At 59.5% G+C, this 23,884-nt stretch overlaps 2 protein-coding genes and 1 long non-coding RNA gene across 21 annotated transcripts in view; 2 read left to right on the top strand and 1 right to left on the bottom strand.

Moving 5' to 3' along the window:
- Nucleotides 1–855: 855 nt before the first annotated feature.
- ING5 (inhibitor of growth family member 5) lies at nt 856–18,274 on the top strand. Of its 4 annotated transcripts, XR_011255612.1 has the most exons (9): nt 856–1,114; nt 3,240–3,311; nt 8,447–8,613; nt 9,948–10,059; nt 10,222–10,315; nt 12,611–12,746; nt 13,502–13,563; nt 15,202–17,383; nt 17,518–18,274. XR_011255612.1 is itself a non-coding variant. In XM_069582967.1 (8 exons), the coding sequence occupies exons 1-8, from the start codon at nt 1,078–1,080 to the stop codon at nt 15,242–15,244; spliced, it is 723 nt and encodes a 240-aa protein (XP_069439068.1). In that variant the 5' UTR covers nt 856–1,077; the 3' UTR covers nt 15,245–18,274. The 4 variants fall into 4 exon arrangements, 3 of the variants coding, with proteins under 3 accessions (XP_069439068.1, XP_069439081.1, XP_069439092.1); XM_069582967.1 differs by having other exon boundaries at nt 15,202–18,274; XM_069582980.1 differs by having other exon boundaries at nt 1,052–1,091; nt 15,202–18,274.
- LOC138436803 (uncharacterized) lies at nt 18,177–22,980 on the bottom strand. 3 transcript variants are annotated; one of them, XR_011255619.1, is made up of 5 exons: nt 22,770–22,980; nt 22,186–22,688; nt 21,032–21,222; nt 19,229–19,509; nt 18,177–19,019 (listed from the first exon to the last, which is right to left on the bottom strand). It is a non-coding gene; the product is annotated as an uncharacterized lncRNA (long non-coding RNA). The 3 variants fall into 3 exon arrangements; XR_011255629.1 differs by lacking the exon at nt 21,032–21,222 and having other exon boundaries at nt 22,770–22,924; XR_011255620.1 differs by lacking the exons at nt 18,177–19,019; nt 19,229–19,509 and adding an exon at nt 19,606–19,920 and having other exon boundaries at nt 22,770–22,887.
- D2HGDH (D-2-hydroxyglutarate dehydrogenase) overlaps nt 19,144–23,884 on the top strand; it is a 28,252-nt gene continuing 23,511 nt past the window's right edge. For 4 of the 14 annotated variants that reach the window (XR_011255591.1, XR_011255573.1, XR_011255571.1 and 1 more), the window contains exon 1: nt 22,193–22,560. Coding sequence is in view for 7 of the 14 variants with exons in the window: in XM_069582882.1 (XP_069438983.1) it covers nt 20,243–20,316; nt 22,193–22,560 (442 nt within the window). In the remaining 7 variants the exon portion in view is untranslated. Of the gene's footprint in view, nt 19,607–19,708; nt 20,317–20,379; nt 21,218–22,192; nt 22,561–23,884 lie in introns of those variants that run through there. The other 10 variants (XR_011255589.1, XM_069582889.1, XM_069582919.1 and 7 more) reach the window with 9 other exon arrangements.

Raw genomic sequence — 23,884 nt, 5'->3', positions numbered from 1 at the left:
GGAGAGGGCAGAAGCAGCTGATTCTTAGGGCAGAGCAACTATTACGCTTGATACTGCAATGGGTGCCGCTTGACATAAATGCACAGCACAGAATGAACCCTAATGTGAACGTGACTTCCTTTTGTTGTTTAGTCGCTAAGTTGCGTCCGACTCCTTTGTGACCCTACGTAGTGGAACCCGCCAGCCTCCTCTGGTCCATGGGTCATCCCATGGCAAGAATACTGGAGTGAGTTGCCGTTTCCTTCTGCAGGGGATCTTCTCGGCCCAGGGATCGAAGCGGGTCTTCTGCGTTGGCAGGTGGGTTCTTTACCAGAGCTAGCAGGGAAACCTTAATAATAATGTATCAATACTGTTTCATCTATTGTAATAAATGTGCACCAGCCATGGAAAATGTTCATAAGCAAAACTGTGTATGCGTGGAAGGGGTATATAAGAACTCTTGTATTTTTTTGGTCAATTTTTCTGAGAGCCAAAAACTGCTCTAAAAATAAATTCTATTAATAAGAACACTTATCTACTCGAAACAATAAAACAGGGGTGGTGTGCAACAGTGCACTGGAGTGTGCGTGATTCTCACACCAAGCATTAAATGGAGCGGGGGTGGTTGCACAGACATTGGTATCACTTGGATCGAAGGGTGAGCAAGACGATCGCAGGCCCGCGCCTCCGGGAGTGGGGAAGCTGTACATCTCCGTACAGCCTGAGTTTGTATAACGCAGGTAAAGCTGGCAAAACAGTGAACGCGTTCCCCCTTTTACATGTCTGCCTGGGGTTTAGCACGCCGGCCCCCGCCCCGGAAGTCGCCCCCCCAGGCGCTAGGCGCGCTCCCGGGCCCCCCGGCCGAGCACCAGGCCCCCCGGCCGAGCACCAGGCCCGCCCGCCCGCCCGCCAGGGCCGCCCAGCCCGCCCAGCCCCCGCGCGAGGTCGCGCGCGCCCCGGCCGGAAGCCGAGGCGGGGGCCCCGCCCGGCCGGCGCCCAATCAGCGCGCGCGGCTCATTAATAGTGACTAGCCGGCCCCGCCCCCGGCCCTCGCGGCGCCACCGCCCGCGCAGACCCGGAGCGCGGCCGCGGACGAAGATGGCGACCGCCATGTACTTGGAGCACTACCTGGACAGTAAGCGCCCCGCGCGCCGCCCCAGCCCGCCGCCCGCGCCCCGCCGCCCCTGCCGCGCTTCCCCGAGCGCCGGGCTCCGCGCGCGGGCCCCGGGGCACGCGGGGGCGGCGGGGTGGCCGGGCGGCGGCGGGGGCGGCGGGGGCGCGCGGGGCGGGCGGGGCGGCGAGGGAGGGGCGCGGGGCGGGCGGCGCGGGCCCCGCCGGCACGGCCGCGCCAATTCCAGGTGCGTCACGGCGGGGCGGGGCTGGCGCTAAGGGGCGGGGCCCTCGCGGCCCGGCCCCGCCTTCCAGGCGACCACGCCCACCTTCCTGCAGGCCCCGCCCTCCCCGCCCTTGAACCCGGCCTCCTGGGCGGGGCCCCGCCCCTTATCGGCTGGGCTCCGCTCTCTTCCCTGTCGGACCCGCCCCCTCTGGCCAGGCCCCGCCCCTCCGGGCCCCGCCCCTCCGAGCCCCGCCCCGCCTTGGGGGCGGGACTGGCCCACCAAGATGGTTGAGTCCCAATCGCCTGGGACTCTGGGTCGGGTTTGGGGGGCCCAGGGCCTCGGAGTTCGGTGTTCTGTGCCTGCTTGTGATGTGACTTAGCTTGTGCCTCAGTTCCAGGCCTCATTTCATGCATTTGCGAGGCATGCAGGCGCAGAGGGTCACTGAGGGTACCGGTCCGAGCCCAGGGGCTGGGGGCGCTACTTACTGGCCGGGGTTAGGGTGTTCAAGGCAGGGGTCATCGTCGTGGCCAGATGTCCCGACGCATTGCACATGTTGCCCTCTCTGCAGAACTCCTGAGCGGGTGGCTTTTTTCCTCCACATTTCACAGAGCAGGTGATGCCGCCTGCAGAAGCCAGGTAGCTTGTTAAGGTCTCTTGCTGGAGAGCGGCGATCCCGCGTGGGAGTCCTTCGTCCTGACTCCTGTCTGGCCTCCGCTGGGGCATGGCCTGGGGAGGGTGGGGCTGGTGGGCGTTGGGCCCCTTGGCTCTAGAGCACTGTGCTGTACTGGGGATCACAGCCCCCAGACCCTCACCTGAGGGTGTTGAGAGTAGGGATTGAACCTCTGCTCTGGGGAAGACTGTGGTGATCCGCAGGGGATCACCTAGTCCTGGCCCAGCCTGAGCACAGGTCCTGGGTGGGAGAGCACCCAGGTGCCTGTAGGGGGGGCACTGTGGCTTGTCCTCTTTCCTGGTGCTTGCCTGGTGGGGCCCAGGAGGAGAGTCTGAGGAATATGATCCTGGCCTTTGCGGGCACCCGTGTGAAGGCTTGGGGACAGAAGCCCCTGCTCACTCCCTAAGCACCTGCTGTGCACCAGGAATTTTCCTGGGACATGCTCTCAGATGGGACACAGGAGTTTAAAGGTCATGAAGGAGTCTAGCACGTCTCAGAGTGCAGGGGTACTGCTGCAGTAGGAACGCCGGGGGGGCGGGGTCCCACAGAGAGGCTCTGAGGGGTCCGCTCGGTGTCTGCTGAGCCAGGGCGCCATGGGGCTTAAGCACCAGCTTTATTTGATGAGAGGGGCCCATCCTGGCTGCAGGCAGGGGCCGGGCTTGGCCCAGACCAGGAGCCTGGCAGTGGGGACAGGAGACCAGTGTGGTGCAGGGTCCTCCCTGTGCTGTCCTTCCTGGTCTGTTTAATTTTAAATAAACTCTCATAAAATGGGAAACTCAGTCCGTCTGTGGTACTGGCCCCATTTCAGGTGCTCAAGTAGCCCAGAACACGTGGCCAGTGCCTCTGTGTTGGGCAGCTCCATCTTTGCATCACGTTCCCCCACACAGCCCCGGTTGGTACTTCCCCATGCCCCAAGTTCAGAGTAGAGTTGGAGGAGGACCCTGGGGTTTGGGCTGGTTCGCTGTGACGGGGTGTCTGCAAGGGAGGAGTGGCCTGGGGTCTGGGGTGGGAGAGGCGCATGGGCACCCTCTGTCCTCTGTTTGAATCTAACTTCTTGAGTTTCTGACAAGTGCTCAAACACGTCAGCTTGTACCAGGGTGTGTTCAGTGTTTAGAGCACGTCGCTGGGAAAAGATACCCTGATTCTTCTTGTTTCCAAACCCTAGCAAACAGAAGCTAGAGTGGGCTTACCCCTTGTGGCCTTGAGCTGTGAGGCTGGGAAGGTGAGCTTTTGTCCTGCTGTGTCTGTTTCAGGTATCGAGAACCTTCCCTGTGAGCTTCAGAGGAACTTCCAGCTGATGCGAGAGCTGGACCAGAGGACAGAAGGTGGGTGCAGGCCTTTCAGTGCAACCAGGGTGGGGAGAGCAGCTCCCCAAGGCAGGACCCTGGGGGTGGTGCTGCGCTTCCAGGTACCTGGGGCAGAGGTGCTGCGGGCATGGGGTGACGTCTCAGAGTGCCAAGTCTGTGCAGTCAAACTGAGTGCCTGGTGCTCCTGCATTTCGTCTTTATGACCCTCATCCCCTCCTTGCAGTTAAAGTTTTTGTTAGCTTCTCTTTAAAAGATTTTCCCTTTTCACACTCTGTGTGTAGTTTACACCCTGCTTTTGGGTCTTTTGGTGTTAACTCCTTATTTCTGAGCACCTCGTTTTTGCTGCATTTCTTTATTTCCTTTTGGTTTTAGACTTTAGCTGTTCAGTTATTTCAGAAAGTGAAGACTGACGTCTTTGGTTGCGCCCAGCCAGCTCATGTGCACACAGCTCCTTCCCGCCATCTCCTGGGTGTCGTGGGCCAGAGTTCACACTGTCCTGATGTCGCGTCCGTCAGGGCCCCTGTGTCGGTAGCTGGCCGCCTGCTGTGCGCACGTGGCCTGCTTGGCCTGACTTCCTCTCGGCGTCTCTCACTGCTCTGCTGGTTGGTTTGTCTTCCATGCTCCCTGGTGTGCGGCGCCAGGCACCTGCCAGCCCTCTGTGTGCCCTCCGCGGGGGCCGCCGGAGCGCGCCAGCTGGCCTGCCGTGCACACCCCAGGCCTCCCTCTCCTGCGGCTGCTCTTCCGTGTGGGGCCCTGTTTGCTAGGCTGTTAAGCGTGCCGCGTCTTGATTTGCCCTTTGTTTCAGGGGAGCCTTAAAGGGTAGAGGGGAGGGTGAATAACGTTGCGTGTCTGAAACCGCAGCAGTGAGCAGTTGGCTGGGTGTAGAACCCCAGGTTGACCTGCGCTTCCCCCCAAGCGCGGCAGCTGTTCTGCATCGTCCGCCAGCTTCCGCGCTGCTACTGAGAAGGCCGCTAGCATTCGGATTCCGGATCCTTTGAAAATGTGATCTTTATTTCCACTTTCCTATTTAGAAGCTTTTAGGCTTTCTCTTTATCTGTGAGGTTTTACGTTTGATGATGATGTGCTTAGGCGTGGACACTTTTATCACATGTTGTGTTGGGCACATATTTTGTGAGATTGGAACAACTGTGGTTTTTGACTGAGGTACAGCTTTCTGACTAGTGAATACAGAGACCTGTTTTATCGTGAGATAGACCACTTACATTCAGAAATAAGCGTTCAGTTCAGTTCAGTCACTCAATCGTGTCAGACTCTTTGCGACCCCAGGGACTGCAGCACGCCAGGCCTCCCTGTCCGTCACCAACTGCCGGAGTTTACTCAAACTCACACCCATCGAGTCGGTGATGCCATCCACCCATCTCATCCTCCGTCGTCCCCTTCTCCTCCTGCCTTCAATCTTTCCCAGCAGCAGGGTGTTTTCCAATGAGTCAGCTCTTCCCATCAGGTGGCCAAAGTATTGGAGTTTCACCTTCAACATCAGTCCTTCCAATGAACACTCAGGACTGATCTCCTTTAGGATGGACTGGTTGGATCTCCTTGTAGTCCAAGGAACTCTCAAGAGTCCTCTCCAACACCACAGTTCAGAAGCATCAGTTCTTCTGTGCTCAGCTTTCTTTACAGTCCAACTCTCACATCCATACATGACCACTGGAAAAACCATAGCCTTGACTAGATGGACCTTTGTTGGTGAAGTAATGTCTCTGCTCTTTAATATGCTGTCTAGATTGGTCATAACTTTCCTTCCAAGGAATAAGCGTCTTTTAATTTCATGGCTGCAGTCACCATCCATAATGATTTTGGAGCCCCAAGAAATAAATCTGCCACTGTTTCTCTATCTATTTGCCATGAAGTGATGGGACCAGACGCCATGATCTTGGTTTTCTGAATGTTGAGCTTTAAGCTCTCCTCTCTCACTTTGATCAACAGGCTTTTTAGTTCCTCTTCACTTTCTACCATAAGGGTGGTATCATCTGCATATATGAGGTTATTGATATTTTTCCTGGCAATCTTGATTCCAGCTTGTGTTTCTTCCAGTCCAGCGTTTCTCATGATGTACACTGCATATCAGTTAAATAAGCAGTGTGACAATATACAGCCTTGACGTACTCCTTTTCCTATTTGGAACCAGTCTGTTGTTCCATGTCCACTTCTAACTGTTGCTTCCTGACCTGCATAAAGGTTTCTCAAGAGGCAGGTCAGGTGGTCTGGTATTCCCATCTCTTTCAGAATTTTCCAGTTTGTTGTTAGCCACATAGTCAAAGGCTTTGGCATAGTCAATAAAGCAGAAATAGATGTTTTTCTGGAACTCTCTTGCTTTTCTGGTGATCCAGCGGATGCTGCCAAGTTGATCTCTGGTTCCTCTGCCTTTTCTAAAACCAGCTTGAACATCTGGAAGTTCACGGTTCACGTATTGCTGAAGCCTGGCTTGGAGAATCTTCAGCGTTGCTTTACTAGCGTGTGAGATGAGTGCAATTGTGCGGTAGTTTGAGAATTCTCTAGCATTGCCTTTCTTTGGAATTGGAATGAAAACTGACCTTTTCCAGTCCTTAGGCCACTGCTGAGTTTCTAAATTTGTTGGCATATTGAGTGCAGCACTTTCACAGCATCATCTTTCAGGATTTGAAATAGCTCCACTGGAATTCCATCACCTCCACTAGCTTTGTTCGTAGTGATGCTTTCTAAGGCCCACTTGACTTCACATTCCAGGATGTCTGGCTCTAGGTGAGTGATCACATCATCATGATTATCTGGGTCGTGAAGATCTTTTTCGTACAGTTCTGTGTATTCTTGCCACCTCTTCTTAATATCTTCTGCTTCTGTTAGGTCCATACCATTTTTGTCCTTTATTGACCCCAACTTTGCATGAAATGTTCCCTTGGTATCTCTTATTTTCTTGAAGAGATCTCTCATCTTTCCCATTCTGTTGTTTTCCTCTGTTTCTTTACACTGATCACTGAGGAAGGCTTTCTTATCTCTCCTTGCTTTTCAAAGGAACTCTGCATTCAAATGGGTATATCTTTCCTTTTCTTCTTTATTTTTCACTTCTCTTCTTTTCACAGCTATTTGTAAGGCCTCCTCAGACAGCCATTTTGCTTTTTTGCATTTCTTTTTCTTGGGGATGGTCTTGATTCCTGTCTCCTGTACAATGTCACGAACCTCCGTCCATAGTTCATCATGCACTCTATCAGATCTAGTCTCTTAAATCTATTTCTCATTTCTACTGTATAATCGTAAGGGATTTGATTTAGGTCGTACCTGAATGGTCTAGTGGTTTTCCCCACTTTCTTCAATTTAAGTCTGAATTTGACAATAAGGAGTTCATGATCTGAGCCACAGTCAGCTCCCAGTCTTGTTTTTGCTGACTATACAGAGCTTCTCCATTTTTGGCTGCAAAGAATATAATCAGTCTGATTTCGGTGTTGACCATCTGGTGATGTCCATGTGTAGAGTCTTCTCTTGTGTTGTTGGAAGAGGTTATTTGCTATGACCAGTACGTTCTCTTGAAAAAACTCTCTTAGCCTTTGCCCTGCTTCATTCTGTGCTCCAAGACCAAATTTGCCCATTACTCAAGGTGTTTATTGACTTCCTACTTTTGCATTCCAGTCCTCTATAATGAAAAGGACATCTTTTGGGGGCATTAGTTCTAGAAGGTCTTGTGGGTCTTCATAGAACCGTTCAACTTCAGCTTCTTCAGCATTACTGGTTGGGGCATAGACTTGGATTATCGTGATACTGAATGGTTTGCCTTGGAAACGAACAGAGATCATTCTCTCATTTTTGAGATTGCATCCAGGTACTGCATTTCAGACTCTTTTGTTGACCATGATGGCTACTCCATTTTTTCTGAGAGATTCCTGTCCGCAGTAGTAGATATAATGGTCATCTGAGTTAAATTCACCCATTCCAGTCCATTTTAGTTCGCTGATTCCTAGAATGTCGACGTTCACTCTTGCCGTCTCCTGTTTGACCGCTTCCAATTTGCCTTGATTCATGGACCTAACGTTCCAGGTTCCTGTACAATATTGCTCTTTACAGCATCCGACCTTGCTTCTATCACCAGTCACATCCACAGCTGGTTATTGTTTTTGCTTTGGCTCCATTTTTTTCGTTCTTTCCAGAGTTATTTCTCCACTGACCTCCAGTAGCATATTGGGCATCTACCGACCTGGGGAGTTCCTCTTTCAGTGTCCTATCATTTTGACTTTTCATACTGTTCATGGGGTTGTCAAGGCAAGAATTCCGAAGTGGTTTAAACATTTATAAATTGCTTAGCAAATAATACCCAGAGACCCTTTCCCCAGAGGGACAAATAGGGCCCCTGGTGCCCAGGGCCTGTGAGACTCCTGAGCAGGCCCCCTTCCTGTAAGGAGTGCACCCTGAGTTATCACCTGCAAGAGTGGCCTTTTCATCCTTCTAAACTGAAGCATTAACGGCTGCGTCTGTTTCCACCCTTAATGACAATGGGATCGTCACGTGGGGTGTGTTTTCCTTGCGTCAGTGGGGTTGGCTGGTGTCGCCATGTCTTCTTACTGCTGGGTAGCGCTAAGGGTCGGGCACGCTAAGCGACTTCCCTTTTACTTCTTACTTTCATGCATTGGAGAAGGAAATGGCAACCCACCCAGTGTCTTTGCCTGGAGAATTCCAGGGACAGGGGAGCCTAGTGGGCTGCCGTCTGTGGGGTTGCACAGAGTCGGACACGACTGAAGCGACTCAGCAGCAGCAGCGCTCTGTTCTGTGAGTGGACCGCAGCCTGTTTGTTTTATCTTGGATGTTTGAGTTGCTTCTTGTTATCTGTAGTTATGACTGTTTCCCCGTGTGTATCCAGAGAGTAGCATGCTGGTCATAGGTGAGGTGAGCACGTCATCTATTCAAACGGGGACTCCTGCAAGCCCAGGGAGGCGCAGGGAGCCCCTGCTGGCGCGTGTCGTCCGCGCTGTCCTGGGCACGCTGCCCCGGCGGGGGTGTCTGCCTGTGGCCCCCAAAGGCTGCTCCCCTTGCCGCCACAGGCGGCCAGCTCGAGCCAACCACCTCTTTGCTGGAGCTTGTCATCGTTAGGCTTTATTGGTTGCCGGTCTGGTGAGCTTGTCCCGGATCGCCCGCGGGGAACAGCTCTTCATCCGTTTCTCTCTCAGATAAGAAAGCTGAGATTGACATCCTGGCCGCGGAGTACATCTCCACCGTGAAGACGCTTTCCTCGGACCAGCGCGTGGAGCACCTGCAGAAGATCCAGAGCGCCTACAACAAGTGCAAGGAGTACAGCGACGACAAGGTGCAGCTGGCCATGCAGACCTACGAGATGGTGAGCGGGCGCCCCGGCCCGCGCGGCGGGGAGCCGGGGAGCGGGCGGCCCAGGCGGCGGGGAGCCGGGGAGCGGGGCCGCCCCAGGCCCGCGTGGCGGGGAGAGCTGGTGAGTGGGGCCGCCCCACGCGCCGGGGAAGGCTGCCCCGGGCGGCAGGGCAGGCGGAGGCCAGGCTGGGGCGGAGCGGTGCGGCTCGCAAAGGTGCGCCGTGGAGGGGTCCTCCCCCTGGGAGCCTTAGCGCAGCCTCGCGTTCTGTGCCCTTCGGCTTGTTCCCTTACGTGTGTGTATATACATTTGCTGTTCGTTTTTATCAGCTTTCCGTGAGGCCCTAGAGCTCGTTCTGGCCACCTCCCTCTCAGGTCTGCCTCACTTGAGGCTCACGAAGTGGCTCACATGGGGTTCTGTCTGAGGTGCCCCATCCTCACCTCCCGTAGGAAGACAGTAGTGATTTATTAAAGCCCGAATTCGGTTGTGTTTGAGAAAGAAGCCTCTCAAAGGAGAGCTTAATGCTTATGTTTGGGGTTTTGATGCTCTAAAGCAGTAAGTCCTTTGAGTAAGCAGCCTGTCTTCCTGAGAGTTAGGTGCGATAAGCATCGTTAAGGCAGTCCTGTTTTCTCTTTGATGTATAATGAAGGTGAGGACTCTGGTTCACTCGCAGGAGGGGCCGTGTGGCTCCTGCTTGGGAAGCTGCTGCAGGGGGCGTTGGGTGCCTGTCAGTGCCAGCAGGCGCTTTTCTTGTGATGTCCCTGCAGCTGCTCAGCAAGAGCATCCCCTCCCGTGTTATCCTGTGTGGTCACGGGTGATGTCCCACCTCTTTCTCCTTCCTTCCAGCTCCATCCGGAACCTAAAACTTAAGTCATTTTCTACTTAAGGACCTGTGCGCTCTTCACATTTTACGTTAAGATTCAGTATCTAGTGTACTCAGCCCTTACTCCACGTCTCACAGCTGTTTCTCATCCCTTCAAGCTTTTCTCCCCAGTAGGCTTTATTCTCAGAGAAGGCAGTGGCACCCCACTCCAGTACTCTTGCCTGGAAAATCCCATGGACGGAGGAGTCTGGTGGGCTGCAGTCCATGAGGTCGCACAGAGTCGGACACGACTGAAGTAACTTAGCAGCAGCAGCAGCAGGCTTTATTCTGTTGATGGGTCATATGTGGAGAAAAAAGACCTTTGCATCAACTAGGAAATAGTGGGCCTTGTTCTAGCAGAGCTTCTTTAACTCAGGACTCACCCGAGAGCAGACGGCACTCTCTGGCTGGCGCTGGGAGCGTCTGTGATCCCCAGGGCGTTTGGCCCCGAGAGCCACGTGGACTGTGTGATTGTCCTTCCGTGCAGGTGGACAAGCACATCCGGAGGCTGGATGCAGACCTGGCTCGCTTTGAGGCGGACCTGAAGGACAAGCTAGAGGGCAGCGACTTTGAGAGCGCTGGAGGACGGGGGCTAAAAAGCAAGTCCTAATTTTTCTTCGTTTTGTTACTGTTAACCACGGAGTTTTGAAGAAGTCTGTCTGATAGATGTGTTAGGAATATCACGGTAAATACCGTGTTTGGGTGAACCTTGTCCTGCTTCAGGAAGTCTGTGAACAAAGTTGAGGTCTTTCTTGTTTCAGAAGGCCGAGGTCAGAAAGAAAAGAGGGGCTCCAGGGGTCGCGGCAGGAGGACCTCAGAAGATGACACCCCAAAGAAGAAGAAGCATAAAGGAGGGTGAGAGGTGCTCATTTTCTTTTTCCCCAGAGAACGTTTGTGTTTGCTCAGGATGACAACACCAGTCACTGCTGAGGCTGCAGATGTGCTCACCTGTGCAGGTGCGCTGTGGCCCCTCCCCCTCCCCTGTGCAGGTGTGCAGCAGCCCCTCCCCTCACCTGTGCAGGTGTGCCGTGGCCCCTCCCCCTCACCTGTGCAGGTGTGCAGCGGCCCCTCCCCTCACCTGTGCAGGTGTGCCGCGGCCCCTCCCCCTCACCTGTGCAGGTGTGCCGCGGCCCCTCCCCCTCACCTGTGCAGGTGTGCAGTGGCCCCTCCCCTCACACGTGCAGGTGTGCAGCGGCCCCTCCCCCTCACCTGTGCAGGTGTGCCGCGGCCCCTCCCCCTCACCTGTGCAGGTGTGCTGCGGCCCCTCCCCCTCACCTGTGCAGGTGTGCCGCGGCCCCTCCCCCTCACCTGTGCAGGTGTGCCGCGGCCCCTCCCCCTCACCTGTGCAGGTGTGCAGCGGCCCCTCCCCTCATGTGTGCAGGTGTGCTGACCTGATATCCTTTTGAATTTGAGGTTCCACATCCAAGGGTCACATAATACTGTAGCACGTATTTACTGAAAAAAAACTACATGCAGGTGAAATCACACAGTTCAAACCCATGTTGCTCAAGGCTCAGCTGTTAATTTCACATACTGTGGTTTTTGTTCTAGAACATCATTTGACTCCTTTTTTTTTCACAGAGTTTAGTTAAACGTCTCCATACATGAACATCTTAGTTACGCTTCTTTCATAATGTGTTTAAAGCCCTTCTTTGCTCATCGGAACCTCTGGTCTTCTTGCACTTGATGCTTTTTGTACACAGCCCTCCTGGTTGGTGGTGTTTAGCCTCTTAAGTCGTGTCTGACTCTGCAACCCCATGGACTCTGCCCGCCAGGCTTTTCTGTCCATGGGGTTTCCCAGGCAAGAGCCTGCCGCCCAGGGGTCAAGCGTGTGTCCGCTGCACTGGCAGGCGGCTTCTTGGCCACTGGCCCAGCAGGAAGGCCCTCCTGGCGGCCACTGCTGTGTTCTCGGTCCCTCAGGGCACACGGTTTGCTCCTCGTCTGACCTTGCGGGCGCACGCAGGTCGTGGAGAGGGCAGCGCCTGCGCGTCCCCGAAGGCTCGCCCTCGTGCGGTGCAGGTGGACGGAGCCGGGTGGGGGCTGGCGGGAAGGTGGTGAGGCAGGGAAGCCAGAGCGCCCATCTGCCGCCTGCGGGCGAGGCGCTCCTGCTCCTGCTCCCCTGGTTGGTCACGGGGCCCTGGGAGAGGCTGGCTGGTTGGAGTCCAGGGGCTGGGCTCTGCAGCCTCTGTGTGGCAGTGTGCGGTAGATGGACCACGGGTGTGGCTGTGTGCGGGGCCCGTGGTGTCGGAGCGGCCCCGTGGGTGCGGGCCACGTTGAGGGGCTGGGGTGCAGCTGACTGGGGCATGGTGCCCAAGGAAGGGGCGAGCAGTCAGTCCCTCGGGGACCTGGATCCCTCCCGTTTACCCGGTTGGTGTGTTCACGTCGCCCGGTTGGCCGCTGCCTCTTAGCTTTCCCTTTGCTGCGTCCCTTGTGTGATGCGCCGTCTCTTTAGCAGATGAATATCTGAACGTGCCTGTAGTTTTTACCTGGGGGTAGGGGAGGGAGGATTTTCCTTCTGTGCTGATGGGAAGGTACTGTTTCACTCACTGAGCTCATGGGATTCTTTTAGAAGGCTGAAACCCAGGCGAGTCGAGTCCCCCCGAGCCCCTTCCCTCCCTGCAGCTGTGGTGCCGTGGGCAGCGGTCTCGGGGGTGGCCTGGGTGCTGTGGGGGCCTGGGGGTGGTGTGGACGGCCCTGGTCTGGCTGGGCTGCTCGGGGGCCCTGGGGCAACCGCCGGGTGCAGGGTGGTGGGCTACTTCCTGGGGCTGGCAGGTGAAGTGGCCCCGCGCACAGAGGGTGGCTCTGGTGCTGCTTGGTTCCCGAGAGGCAGAGCCCAGGGGAGGCTGGGACAGGGATGCTGCGGTTCTGAGCTGAAGGTGCTGGTGGAGTCAGGCGGTGGGTGGGGCTGCAGGGCTGCACGGATACCGGGTGTCCGGGTGGGCTCGGGGCTGCTCTCGGGTGTTGCTGGGCGCCCACGTGGTGCCGTCGGCCTTGGGGCGGGGGCGGGGCTGGAGCAGGCCTGCTTCTGGGGGACTGCTCGGGACTTGTGGTAAACGCCTGCCCCACACCGGCCTGCGCCGTTGTGCCGCGCCCTTGCCGGGCGCTGTCGCAGGCAGTTTGTCCCCAACCCCCCACCCGTCACCCCTGCAGGTCGGAGTTCACCGACACCATCCTGTCTGTGCACCCCTCCGACGTGCTGGACATGCCCGTGGACCCGAATGAGCCCACCTACTGCCTGTGCCACCAGGTGTCCTACGGGGAGATGATCGGCTGCGACAACCCAGACGTGAGCGCGGGCTGGGCTGGGCCGGGCTGGGTGGCGGGCGGGCGGGCGGGCAGCACTGACCGCCGCCTCTGGACAAGAGCGCGGGCCGTGGGCCAGGCTGGGCTGGGCGGCACTGACCGCCTCCTCTGGACGGGAGTGCGGGGCAGGTGGGCAGCAGGTGGGCAGCGCTCACTGCCTCCTCTGGACGGGAGGGCTGGGCGGCGGGTGAGCAGCGCTCACCACCTCCTCTGGACAGGTGTGTGGGGCAGGTGGGCAGCGGGCGGGCAGCGCTCACCGCCTCCTCTGGACGGGAGGGCTGGGCGGCGGGTGGGCAGCGCTCACCGCCTCCTCTGGACAGGTGTGTGGGGCAGGTGGGCAGCGGGCGGGCAGCGCTCACTGCCTCCTCTGGACAGGAGTGCGGGGCAGGTGGGCAGCGGGCGGGCAGCGCTCACCGCCTCCTCTGGATGGGAGGGCTGGGCGGTGGGCAGCGGGCGGGCAGCGCTCACTGCCTCCTCTGGACGGGAGTGCGGGGCAGGTGGGCAGCGGGCGGGCAGCGCTCACCGCCTCCTCTGGACGGGAGTGCGGGGCAGGTGGGCAGCGCTCACCGCCTCCTCTGGATGGGAGGGCTGGGCAGCGGGCGGGCAGCGCTCACCGCCTCCTCTGGACGGGAGTGCGGGGCAGGTGGGCAGCGGGCGGGCAGCGCTCACCGCCTCCTCTGGACGGGAGGGCTGGGCGGCGGGCGGGCAGCACTGACCGCCTGCTCCCTCTCCCTGCAGTGCCCCATCGAGTGGTTCCACTTTGCCTGTGTGGATCTCACCACGAAGCCCAAAGGAAAATGGTCAGTATGGCGCCGGCCTTGCTTGTGGGCTGGGCGGGGGGACTGCCTGCTGCGCCCATCCTGGTGCCCGGGGCTGAGCTGCAGAGGGGCAGCTGCCCACCTCACTGGGTCGTGTCGGTCATCACCCCTGTGTGACAGTGACCTCGAGTCACGTGGGTTTGAGCCGCTTCCACGCGGCTGTTTCTCAGTGGTGAACACCACAGCACCGTGAGCTCCCTGGTGGGCAGAACCCGTGGGTGCGGGACGGGTGTGGGGAGCCGGGGGTGGGGCGGCTGGCTGAAAGTTCCTGTGATTTTCGACTCTTAAATACTGGTGCCCTGATCCCCTCCTTGTGCAAGCTGGGCTTTCCTCCGGCAGCAGCTGCTCTCGTTCTCGAGGGAGGCCGAGGTGACTGTGGGTCTAGACAAGGCACAGAGGACTCTCCCTGGGGAAGCTCTGATGGCAGCTGAGGGCCAGGCTCGGGCTGGGCGCCCCTGGAGCCCGGGTCCTCTGTCCCGGGGAGGTGCGGGCGGCTGCAGCTCTGCTGTGTGAGAGAGCCTGGTCCTGCTGGCTGTGCCGAGCGAAGGCCTAGGGACGCTGTCCTCCGCGCGTCCGCGCGTGCCTGCCTCCCTCCAGCAGCACCCTGTGTGGACCCAGAGCGTGGGCCGTCCGAGGGACTGTCCGTGTCGTCTGCCTGCAGTGGACGGCCAGGCAGGGGGTGCGGGCGCGCCTCAGAGCCACGTGTGGTGTCCACCCGGCTGGGCCCTGGCAGGCAGAGCCGGTGGAACCTGGTGGCCCGGGGCAGGCTCAGTGTGGGATGGGGTGGGGTCCTGTGCTGAGCTCCCCAGGAAGAAGGGTGAGAGGGCTGGCCCTGGGGCGGGAGGCGGGGAGGGCGACTTGGGTTTGATTTTGCACGTGGTGGGTTTGAGTTGTTTGCAGGACTTTGCTGGTAGGCGCTAGAGTATTGTTCCCTTCTGTGTAGGCAAATGCGCGCCCCACTGGGTGCAGGGAGCAGGACAGGCAGGGCGGGGCGGGGCGGGGCCGGGCCCAGCCACCAACCGCCTGATGCTTGGCCTCCCTGTCTCCCTTCAGAGGGGGCAGAGTGCAGGCTGCTTCCCAGCTGGTCTGTGACCCTCAGTGCAGCGAGGCTCCTGCCCCCCACCCCGGGGCTGGTGGGCTGTGCTCAGGCCCTGGACCAAGCGCTGGGAGCCGGGGGTCGGGCGGCTGCATCACAGGTGCATCAGCCGTTCCCTGGGAGGGGCCTCGGGAAGCTGCGTGCCCAGGGCCATGGGGCCGCTGAGCCCACTGGGGAGGGCGGGGGTCTGCGTCTGCCTGGTGGGGCTGCCTGGCACCTGCAGCTTGCTTCCCGTGTGCTCCTGGGGCGACGTCCTCGCACAGGGAGCGCCGATGCGCTCGGGTGATGGGAGTGCTTGTGTGTGCACGCCGCTGCGCTCGCTGCCTCGGGTCTTCCCCGGCCTCAGCGCGTCGGGCGGACCTTCCCCCATGGCAGGGCTGCGCCGTCTGCGTCTGGGTCTCGTCTGCGTCTGGGTCTCGTGCCGGCACCGGCACCGTGGCTGCAGCGTCCCGCTGTGCCGGGACACTGGGAGGGGCCTGGCCTCCTGCCTCCCGGGGCCCCTGACGGTGCCTTTCTGGTCGCAGGTTCTGTCCGCGCTGTGTTCAGGAGAGGAGGAAGAAGAAGTAAGGCTGGGCGGACACTGGACCGGAAGAGCGAGCTGACGGAGTCCCTCGTTCATGTTGCAATATTTTACATTCATTTTAAAACTACCTTGTTCCCCACGATATTTAATAACTCAATGGCCAGTTGTCATTCTGGATGTTTCCTCGAAAAGACGAGACGCCACCTGAGCCCTGTTGCACAGAGAAGCAGTCTTAGGGGACTTGCCTCACGACTGATCTCGTGACTTTCGCACAGACCCCAGGCCCTGTGCGTGGTGGCCAGCCGCCGGCCCCGGGCTCCGTGGGTGCGTGGCTGGTGCGCTGCCGTCACATTGCATCTGGAGCTGTGAGCCCTGGCGTCTGGCTGGCTTCCTGGGGCGGCTCGCCGAGGCCCCGGTGGCCACCGCGGGCACCTCTGAGCCTTGCTGGGAGCCCAGGACGCGCCTGGAAGCGCCAGCTCTCCCCGGGGGCTCCGCCTCGATGTGTACTGCCTTCGCGTTTGAACTGCCTGTTCCCTCCGTGAGGGGTTTTCTTTCCGGAGTAAATGATTCTCCACTAGCAAACGGGCTGTCGGTGCCATGACCGGTATGGATAAGAGACGGCCCAGCGGAAGGGCCGATGGTCCGTTTCTCCGGGAATTCTGACTGTACTGTGAAGATGAGTTGTGGTAGCATGAAGATGGTGGTCTGTGTGAGTATGAGGTGAGCCCAGGTGCCGGGAGCTGGCCTGAGACCTATCTCGCACGGCAGGCCAGCCGCTTAGACTGGGGAGTGACAATTATGTGATGTGATTTCTGAGCCTCCCGTGCCGCAGGAGCAGTTCTGGGTGAAGCGAGGAAACCTGCATGTCTTTCCTCCCCAATCGGCACATGGTCTTGAACGCGCCTTGCTGGTCACAGTAGGGGTGGTCCAGGCGTGGACGCCTCCCGTGGCTTCTGCAGGCGCCCTCTCCCCTGAGGCCGTCCAGGCGCGCATTGGGAAGGCGGCGGGCACAGCGGCTCTGCCTCAGGCCCGGAGTCCGCGACACAGACTGGAGGCCCAGCTTCCCGGCGTGGACGAAGCGCGTCCTGTCTATGAGGAGGGCCATCGACAGGAACCCACCTGCTCCCCCCTGACGGCCGCCTGTCCTGTGCGCTCCCAAGAGAGGAGACGGTGGGCAGGAGCTGCAGAGGCCGCGTCCTGTGGGGCCGCTGCCCGCGGGTCAGCTACCGTCCGGCAGGTGACGGGGGGCTGCCCTGGGTCCGCATCCGAGCGCCCTGCGTCTGACCCTGTCCTCGCCAGAGGGAGCTGGGAGACTGCAGGCGGTCTGTGCAGCGTGCGGCCCCTGGGGCCCCCGTGGGCCGGCGCGGGGTCGGGCCGCGGCTGCCCCTCGGCCCCAGGCTCATCCAGGCCATGCGGCGTTCCTGAGGAAGGGGCCGCTGGCACCCTCAGCCTCTGCCTCAGCCAGAAACCCTGGGGGGTTGGTGTTTAGCGACTTAGGTTTTTGTTAGCACGGATGTTTAAAGATTATGGGGAGTAAACTGTGGGAAGGCTTTTGCTTTTCACTCCTTTTTGCGTTTTCGTGGAGAAGATAGGTAAGTATAGGACGTTTGTGGTCATTCCTCACAAGCTCATTTCATCTTCGACCCGTTCACAGCACTGTTCCCACGGGAGGGGGGATTTGTGGACGCAGCTGGACGGCGGTCCTGAGCCTCAGCGGGGTGCCCACCGCCCCGGCTGCTCCCCAGGAGGGTGACTGGCTTCCCTGCCGGAGGCTTTCGTTTAAAGTTGGATGGTGTCACCCTGCTTGTCACCGGTAACATGCCATCCGTGGACCTTTTTTGCAAAGTTTCTGTGCTTATGTTTCCAGCGTTTACTTTTGCTGGTTACAGTAATATCACCGAAACAACATGCACGTAGCTTTGGAGAAAACGGAAAACACGAGCAGAACAGAGAGCATCCCTGGAACGTGTTTGGGCCCCGGCCGAATGCCTCCTGACCATGCGGCTGCCCGCGAGGCGGAAGACGCTGGGGAGGCCCTGTGGCGGGGAGCGCCCGGCCCGCAGGGTCGGCGGGAGCCCGCGCTGCTCGCCCCTCGCCCGCCACCCCCGTCAGGATGAGACGTTCGCTGGTCTTGGGCACCGGCGGCAGGCGGCCACTGCCGTGGCATTGCTGAGCCAGCGAGGGTGCGGGCCCCCAGGGTCCTCTTCCGGGTCTGCCTGTGCGGGAAGGGGCTTCTTGTGCGGAGAAGGGGCGCCGCCCGTTGCCACTGGTGCTCGTATCCGTCAGCAGTGGTTGAAACATCCTTATTTTCCTGCAGGAGAGCACGCGCTGCGCTAGAAGGGGCAGGTGTTAAGCCGCGCCCCCGCCTCTGCGGCGGAGTTCGAGGGGCTCGCGGCTGGCACACGAGGCCTGTGACCGTTCCTGCCGTGGGCTGGGCCCCTGAGCAGGCGGACGCGACCCTGGTGCTGTCGGGGCCTCCTGAGCCGGGCGGCCCCCGTCTACCCCGAGGCGGCAGCCGCCGGGACGCAGCCCCTGGGCAGTTGCGGGGGTGTGTGGGACACTGGCCAGCCGTGCGTCAGTCCTGCCTTCTGTCCCGTCGCCGGCAGCCCTTGGCGAGGACTGCTTCAAGCAATAACACTGTCCAAAGAGCAGCTTCCACGTGTGCCCACAGCCAGGGACTGCCCTGTGCAGGGCTGGCACGCTTAGGGTTTCAGGCTTTCCTCAGCTTTTTGTGAACGGTGAGGTTGATCTTCATTACCTGTGCCGAGAGGAATTTTAAAATGGGAAGTCTAAGAAAAGCGTTCTCATTCAGGAGAGAGTTCTGTGATGTGTCCTCCCCGCTAGTATGTATTTGTGGTATTCATCTTACCACATCTCATCCAAAAAGACGACGCAGCTTTAACCTGAATGTTACATTGTGTTTTCAAGGAATTGTTATTGATGTTCTCTTTGTAAAAGAAAGAAATATTGTAAATCTTTTTATCAAATAATGTAAAGATGTATATCTGTATTTTTGGATCATGTTATAGATGATGGATATATTGTTTAACAAATAAAGTATTTTTTGGAACAAACATTTGAGAACTCATCCTTTCTGGAAATAAGACTTCAGTGTCGTGTCGAGAGCTGGGACTGGATGCTGTGTGGACTCTTGAAGGGGGCGTGCAGTGGGCAGAGTGGGTGAGTCCCACCAGGGGCCTGGGTGGGATCCTGGGTCTCAGCTGTCTCATGGCGTCAGAAGGCGGTCCCAAGCTCACGAGAAAGACATGTTTTTAGTGAGGGCACTGGGGGTCGCTTCCTAGGGGCATAAAGTGCCTCCTCTGGAACAGAAGCTTTGCCTTCTAGACCTGCTTGGGTGCCAAGGCTCTGAGGAAACTAAACCTCTCTGAGGACATCCTTGACGAGTGCTAACAGTTAGTGTCCAGAAAGCCAGCTCCGTCAACCACGGTGAAAGCATGGCTGGGCACCCATTTTCAGATGACGCCCTGTTCCCAGACTTAGCTCCTTGCTGGAAGGGAGACTGGCTCTGGAGGAGGGCCTGTGACCTGCCTCTGCCCACACTGTCCCCCATGTGCCCCAGTGGTGCCTGTCTGGGAGGAGGAGGAGGCCAGGCGCTTTGCCACAGGAGTGGGGAGCTCAGGTGCATTGCTGCGGGTTCCCAGGGGCCAGGATGCCACTGGTCTGTGGTCAGAGTGAGGCCTGTGGCGATCGGGTAATAAGGTGACATTGGATGGCTGTCCAGGTCCCTCTGGTTATCTTCCCAGTGTCTGTGTCATTCAGATAGATGGACTTGACCACTGGCAGGATGGCCACGTCGACCTGTGGAGCGAGGACTGTCACAGTAGGAAGGGCCAGGGGGAAGTCTCTCGAGTGTTCTCTCCCTGCCAGGGCGTAACCCAAAGGCGGGGTGCGTCCTAGCGTGCCCCCACTGACTCACTGTGAAGAGGCAGGCAGATCTTAGGGAAGAAGGTTTACTGGAGGTGGTGAGGCCCCCGCTGCAGCTGCTGTTCCTGATAAGGCATCCTTACCAGAGCGGAAGTCGCACTCCTGGCTGGTGGCAGGTGGCAGGTGGCAGGTGGCTGGTTGTGCATCCAGTCCTCGCTTGTACTCTCTGCCAATCTGCAGGGACCACCTGGATCTCTGTTCTACTTGGCAGAACCTGCGGCACGCCTTCCCAACCCGGCCTTGGGCCATGTACACACTCTGTCGTGCCCTCCGCTAGGGGTCATCATCTTAGTGTCCCACAGAACGCCCCTCCTGTCTGCCGCATCGAGGACTCTGGAGCTGGTGAGCCAGACATGTCCTGGAGCTGCCTCGGGAGGACACAGGGGCCAGAAGGTGAGAAGAGAACTCTGCTCTGGGTACCAGTGACTGTGTCAGCCATCAAAGGGTGCATGGAAACCACTGTGAGTACTGTAACCATTTAATGGAGGATATCCAAGGGCTGAAGAAGCAAAAAGGGACATTGAGGTAGCAATAATTGGAGGAAGCAAGTTGAGTCTGTGGATTTGACAGCTTGGAGGAGGCGTGCTGACTGGGATTCAGAGGAGGAGGAGGAGGCCAGCTGGCTGCATGGCTGCCTTGGGTACCTCAGCCCTAGGAGCGCTGGGAAGAGGAGCTCCACGGAGCTGGGGCTCAGATGTCTGCGGAGACCTGCTGCTCAGCCTCTGCTGGCGCACCCGGGGGAGGGGGAGGCAGCTGGGAGCTGGCCGCTGGGTGGCTGGGGCGGGGAACACCTGTCAGGCCGGGAGCCCCCCCAGCCTGGTGCCCCAGATGGCAGAGCCCAACGGGCCCTTAGAGCAGATACCCTGGAGCCATGGGTGGCAAACTGGCACCGGGCGGGCACGACCTGGAGGGGCTGGAGGAGGCGGCAGTCCCGAGAGGCGGACTCTGCGTCCCCCGGGGCGGAGCGGGTGGGGGTGGTCCGGGCCTTCCTGAAGCGGGATCGCCACCGGGCGCAGATCCTAGGGCCCCTCACTTGGGGCACTGGGGTTCTCAAGCGCTTCGGGGCGCCCTCGGGCTCTGCCTGCAGACTCGCAGGGATGTCTGCCCTTCTGCCAGGGGCGGGGCCAGGGGACCGGGGCCCTGCGTGCCAGCGTTCCCCGAAGCTGAGAGGGTGAGTCACGGTCCTCTGGGGACCCTTTAGGAGGACAGAGTGACGCCCTGGGGTCAGGCGGGATGTACACGTGCGCCTCTTCCTCGTGGAAGGGGTGGGAGGCTGTGCAGGGACCACGCTAGGCAGTGCCAACGCGGCTAAAGGCCCGCGGTGCTCGCGGGGGAAGCGGGAGGAAGCCGGGCCTCACGGCGAAAGGGGCGGGGCCCCGGGTGGGGCGAGTCCGGGCAGAGGGCGGGGCAGTGGGGCGGACGGAGCCGGCAACAGGGGCGGGGCCCGGGGGCGGGGTCCCCGAGGGCTTCCGGCGCAGGCGCAGTCCCGCTCCGCCCCGCCCTCTCCCCACGGCGGCGCGAAGCCTGCGGCGGGGACGCGGACGTGAGTGCGTGCGGACGTGAGTGCGTGCGCGCGTCCGCGCGGGGTCTCGGCGGAGGGGCTGAGAGCCGCGGGCCGGGGGCGGCGGAGGCGCGCGGTCGCGGGGCGGCGGGCGCCCGCGGGGCCCTCGGATCCCGCCGCCGGGGCCGATCCGGTCACGCGATCGCGCAGGCTGCGCGCCCCGGGCCTTCCGGACGAGCCTGGGTGAGCGCGCGCGCGGGGCGCCGGCGCTTGGTCGTCGCCCCCTGGCTGGGGCGGCCGCTCCTGGCCCTCGGTGGCCCCCTAACGGCCGTGACCCCAGGCGCCCGGCCCCCGGCGGGAGTCCGGCCCCGAGCCGGCTGCTTACCTGCCGTGCGCAGCCCTAAACAGGGGGGAGTTGGCCTCCGCGCCTCCATTAAGCCTCACCCCCGCTGGTGCGGCGCCTGCTGCCTCCAGGCACCCGGGGCTCTGGTCGTGTCCGCAGGGTCACGCGGACGTGTGACCCCGCGCGAAGGCGCTGCCCCTCGAGCCGCCCAGGTGGTCTGAGCGCCAGGTGAGCTGGAAGCAACCAGAACACCGGTGCTCCACCCCGCTCCCCTCCCGGGGGGTTTCCTGGCGAGTTGCGCACTCCCGGGTCCCCACGACGGGGGCCCAGAGGAGCTTCCCCCTGCCCCGCGCTTTTTGTGAGCTTGTAGCATATCCGCAAACATGAGGTTATCATTTTAACCACTTGTTCCCTGGTGGCTCTGTCGTAAAGAACCCAGCTGCGCATCCAGGAGACCCTGGCTCACTCCCTGGGTCAGGAAGATTCCAGGGAGAAGGAAGTGGCAGCCCTCTCAAGTATTCTTGCCTGGGCGATCCTAGGGACGGAGGAGCCTGGCTGGTCTCAGAGTCGACGCCACTGAGCGAGTAAACCACCACCTTCATGCGCAGGCGCGCTCAGCCGTGTCCAGCTCTGCGACCCCAGTCTGTGAGCTGTAGCCTGCCGGGCTCTTCTGTCCAAGGACTTCTCCAGGCAAGAATACTGGAGCAAGTTGCCATTTCCTTCTCCAAAGGATCTTCCCGACCCAGGGATTGAACCCGCATTTTTTGCATGGCAGGCGGGCTCCTTACTAGCTGAGTTACCAGGGAAATGGCATCTGCCCCTCACAGCACCGTAACTGCTCGTTCCTTGTGAAGGAAGAGGGGCTGAGAGGGAGGCGTGGTTGTTGCAGATGTTAAACCTGACACAGGGGTGGGGGTGGGGTGGCCTAAGCCAGGGGTGTGTGTCTCGTGACTTGTCAGGGGGGGTCACGCCTGCCGGGGGCCATGCTGCGTCAGCTGAAGGCCTCGTGTCCTTGGTGCCCACCCAGCCCGCCTCTTCCGGGTGGTCTGAACCTCACTCTGCCCCTGCAGCCGTGGAAGCCAGTGTGCGTCTCTGGGCCCTTGAGGGGCTGGGGCCCTGCTGAGCTGCCTCCCCCGCTGCAGGTGCTCCCCTTGTGTCTGCTCCGAGCTGTTCCAGAGTCAGGTCCACTCACTTACTTTGTAGGGCAGGAGTGATGATGCCCCCTCTGGTGCCCAGGTGGCCTGCGTGGCTCTTCTGCTGGCGGGCAGCCTGCATTCAAGGAGCCTCCGTGCGACAGAGGATGTGGGTGGGGCCGCCCAGGATCCCTGGGCTGGGCGGCCCGCGAGGGGCCTGGGGCACCAGCCCCCTGGCTCCACGAGGCAGCTGCTTGGCCTCCTCCCGCGCTCCTGAAGTGACGCTGACCCCAGAGCGCTACCCTGTGCGGCGGCTGCCCTTCTCCGTGGTGTCTGAGGACGACCTGGCCGCCCTGGAGCAAGTTGTCCCTGGCAGGGTCATCACAGACCCGGAGGAGCTTGAGGCTCCCAACTTGGACTGGCTGAGGACGGTCCGAGGTGAGTGAGGGTCTGTTCACACTTCATGCTTGGGTTGAGGAACAGCCTGGGATTCCACGCGGCCAGCGGTGAGCACTGGGTGCAGGAGCTCCGGGCGGCGTCACAGACGCTTTTCTGACGCAGGACATCTGCAAATTAAGATAAAACGGCTGACCGCCCCCCTGCCCCCCCAGCTGCTCTGAGGGGTGTGTGTGTTAACTGCTACTCACTTCCTCGCAAGGCGTCAGTTCAGTTCAGTTGTGTCTGACTCTTTGCGACCCCATTGACTGCGGCACACCAGCCTCCCTGTCCATCACCAACTCCCGGAGTTTACTCAGACTCATTTCCACTGAGTCGATAATGCCATCCAACCATCTCATCCTCTGTCATCCCCTTCTCTTCCTGCCTTCAATCTTTCCCAGCCTCAGGGTCGTTTCCAGTGAGTCAGTTCTTCGCATCCGGTGGCCAAAGTATCAGAGTTTCAGCTTCAGTGTCAGTCCTTCCAATGAATATTCAGGACTGATTTCCTTTAGGATGGACTGGTTGGATCTCCTTGCAGTTCAAGGGACTCTCAAGAGTCTTCTCCAACACCACAGTTCAAAACCGTCAATTCTTCGGCACTCAGCTCTCTTTATAGTCCCCAGCTCTCACGTCCGTACATGACCACTGGAAAAACCATAGCCTTGACTGCTGCTGCTGCTGCTAAGTCACTTCAGTTGTGTCCGACTCTGTGTGACCCCATAGACGGCAGCCCACCAGGCTCCCCCATCCCTGGGATTCTCCAGGCAAAAACACTGGAGTGGATTGCCATTTCCTTCTCCAGTGCATGAAAGGGAAAAGTGAGTGAAGTCGCTTCTGTCATGTCCGACTCTTAGCAACCCCCTGGACTGCAGCCCACCAGGCTCCTCTGTCCATGGGATTCTCCAGCCTTGACTAGACGGACCTTTGTTGGCAAAGTAATGTTTGCTTTTTAATATGCTGTCTAGGTTGGTCATAGCTTTTCTCCCAAGGAGCAAACGTCATTTAATTTCATGGCTGCCGCCCAAGGCCTGGGCTAATGTATAGCGAGGAACCGCAAACTGGGCTCGAACGACTGGAGTGTCTCCTCTCTAGTCTCAGCTGTGGGTAGGACTCCCTCTAGTGGGGGGTCCTTCCTGCCTCTTCCAGCTCCTGGGGCTCCAGGCGACCTTGACGTGTGGCGTCTTCCGGCCCTTGTCCCCCTCACACAGCCTCTCCTTATATTTCCCTCTCTGTCGTCTTATGAGGCCACTGTCCTTGGATTGGGGTACCACCGTCATCAGGATGATCTCAAGTTTAGGTCCTTAATTACATCTGTACGGACCCT

Source organism: Ovis canadensis, chromosome 1 (genome assembly GCF_042477335.2).
Source record: "Ovis canadensis isolate MfBH-ARS-UI-01 breed Bighorn chromosome 1, ARS-UI_OviCan_v2, whole genome shotgun sequence".
Lineage (NCBI taxonomy): Eukaryota > Metazoa > Chordata > Mammalia > Artiodactyla > Bovidae > Ovis > Ovis canadensis.
The sequence above is the reverse complement of the archived record's forward strand: the minus strand, read 5'-3'. Positions and strand labels throughout refer to the sequence as shown.